This window comes from Camelina sativa, unplaced genomic scaffold (assembly GCF_000633955.1).
Source record: "Camelina sativa cultivar DH55 unplaced genomic scaffold, Cs unpScaffold07470, whole genome shotgun sequence".
NCBI classification, from domain to species: Eukaryota; Viridiplantae; Streptophyta; class Magnoliopsida; order Brassicales; family Brassicaceae; genus Camelina; species Camelina sativa.
In genome coordinates this window covers 1-462 of record NW_010928541.1, presented here as the reverse complement: position 1 = coordinate 462, position 462 = coordinate 1, and the positions used below count along the sequence as shown (strand labels likewise).

At 40.9% G+C, this 462-nt stretch overlaps 1 protein-coding gene across 1 annotated transcript; it reads left to right on the top strand.

The window, feature by feature from the left end:
- Positions 1 to 6: 6 nt before the first annotated feature.
- On the top strand, positions 7 to 461 carry LOC104774983 (serine/threonine-protein kinase 19-like; the record flags this gene model as incomplete). The annotated part of the gene is made up of 3 exons (XM_010499328.1): positions 7 to 21; positions 108 to 185; positions 270 to 461. Coding segments are annotated over 3 exons (285 nt in total), but the record flags the coding sequence as incomplete, so codon positions are not given.
- Position 462: the final 1 nt, after the last annotated feature.

Here is a 462-nt window from a genome sequence, read left to right as displayed (position 1 = left end):
TTAATTAACGCAGGTCTTCTCGTAAGTAAAGAGTTATACTCCTACTTATATCTGCTCCTCCATGTATCTATTTCCCTCTTTTAACTATAAATACCAATTTATCTCAGACACGCCAACTTATCGATCCGGACATGTACTGGTTTGCGATTCCAAGTATCGGTAAACTGTGGAAGGGTCTATTGCAGGTACCTTTGAAAATACTTTTATCAGTTTCTTCCTTCCAATTGATTGCCTCAGAACCTTTTAAGTACTCTCAATATAACAACCAGGGAAGGAACGAACTCCTCTCATTGATAAAGCGCAAGCGACATAAAGAGATGTTCTTGGCCGAGCTTGAAAAGAAACGGCTCCGGTTCTCTCCTCTGGATGTGAGATTTCACATACGTGATCTCATTGGCTCAGGTCACCTGAAAACTGTTCAGACAACTTCTGGCCTGATTGTTCGGATTCCAAAGGACTAAA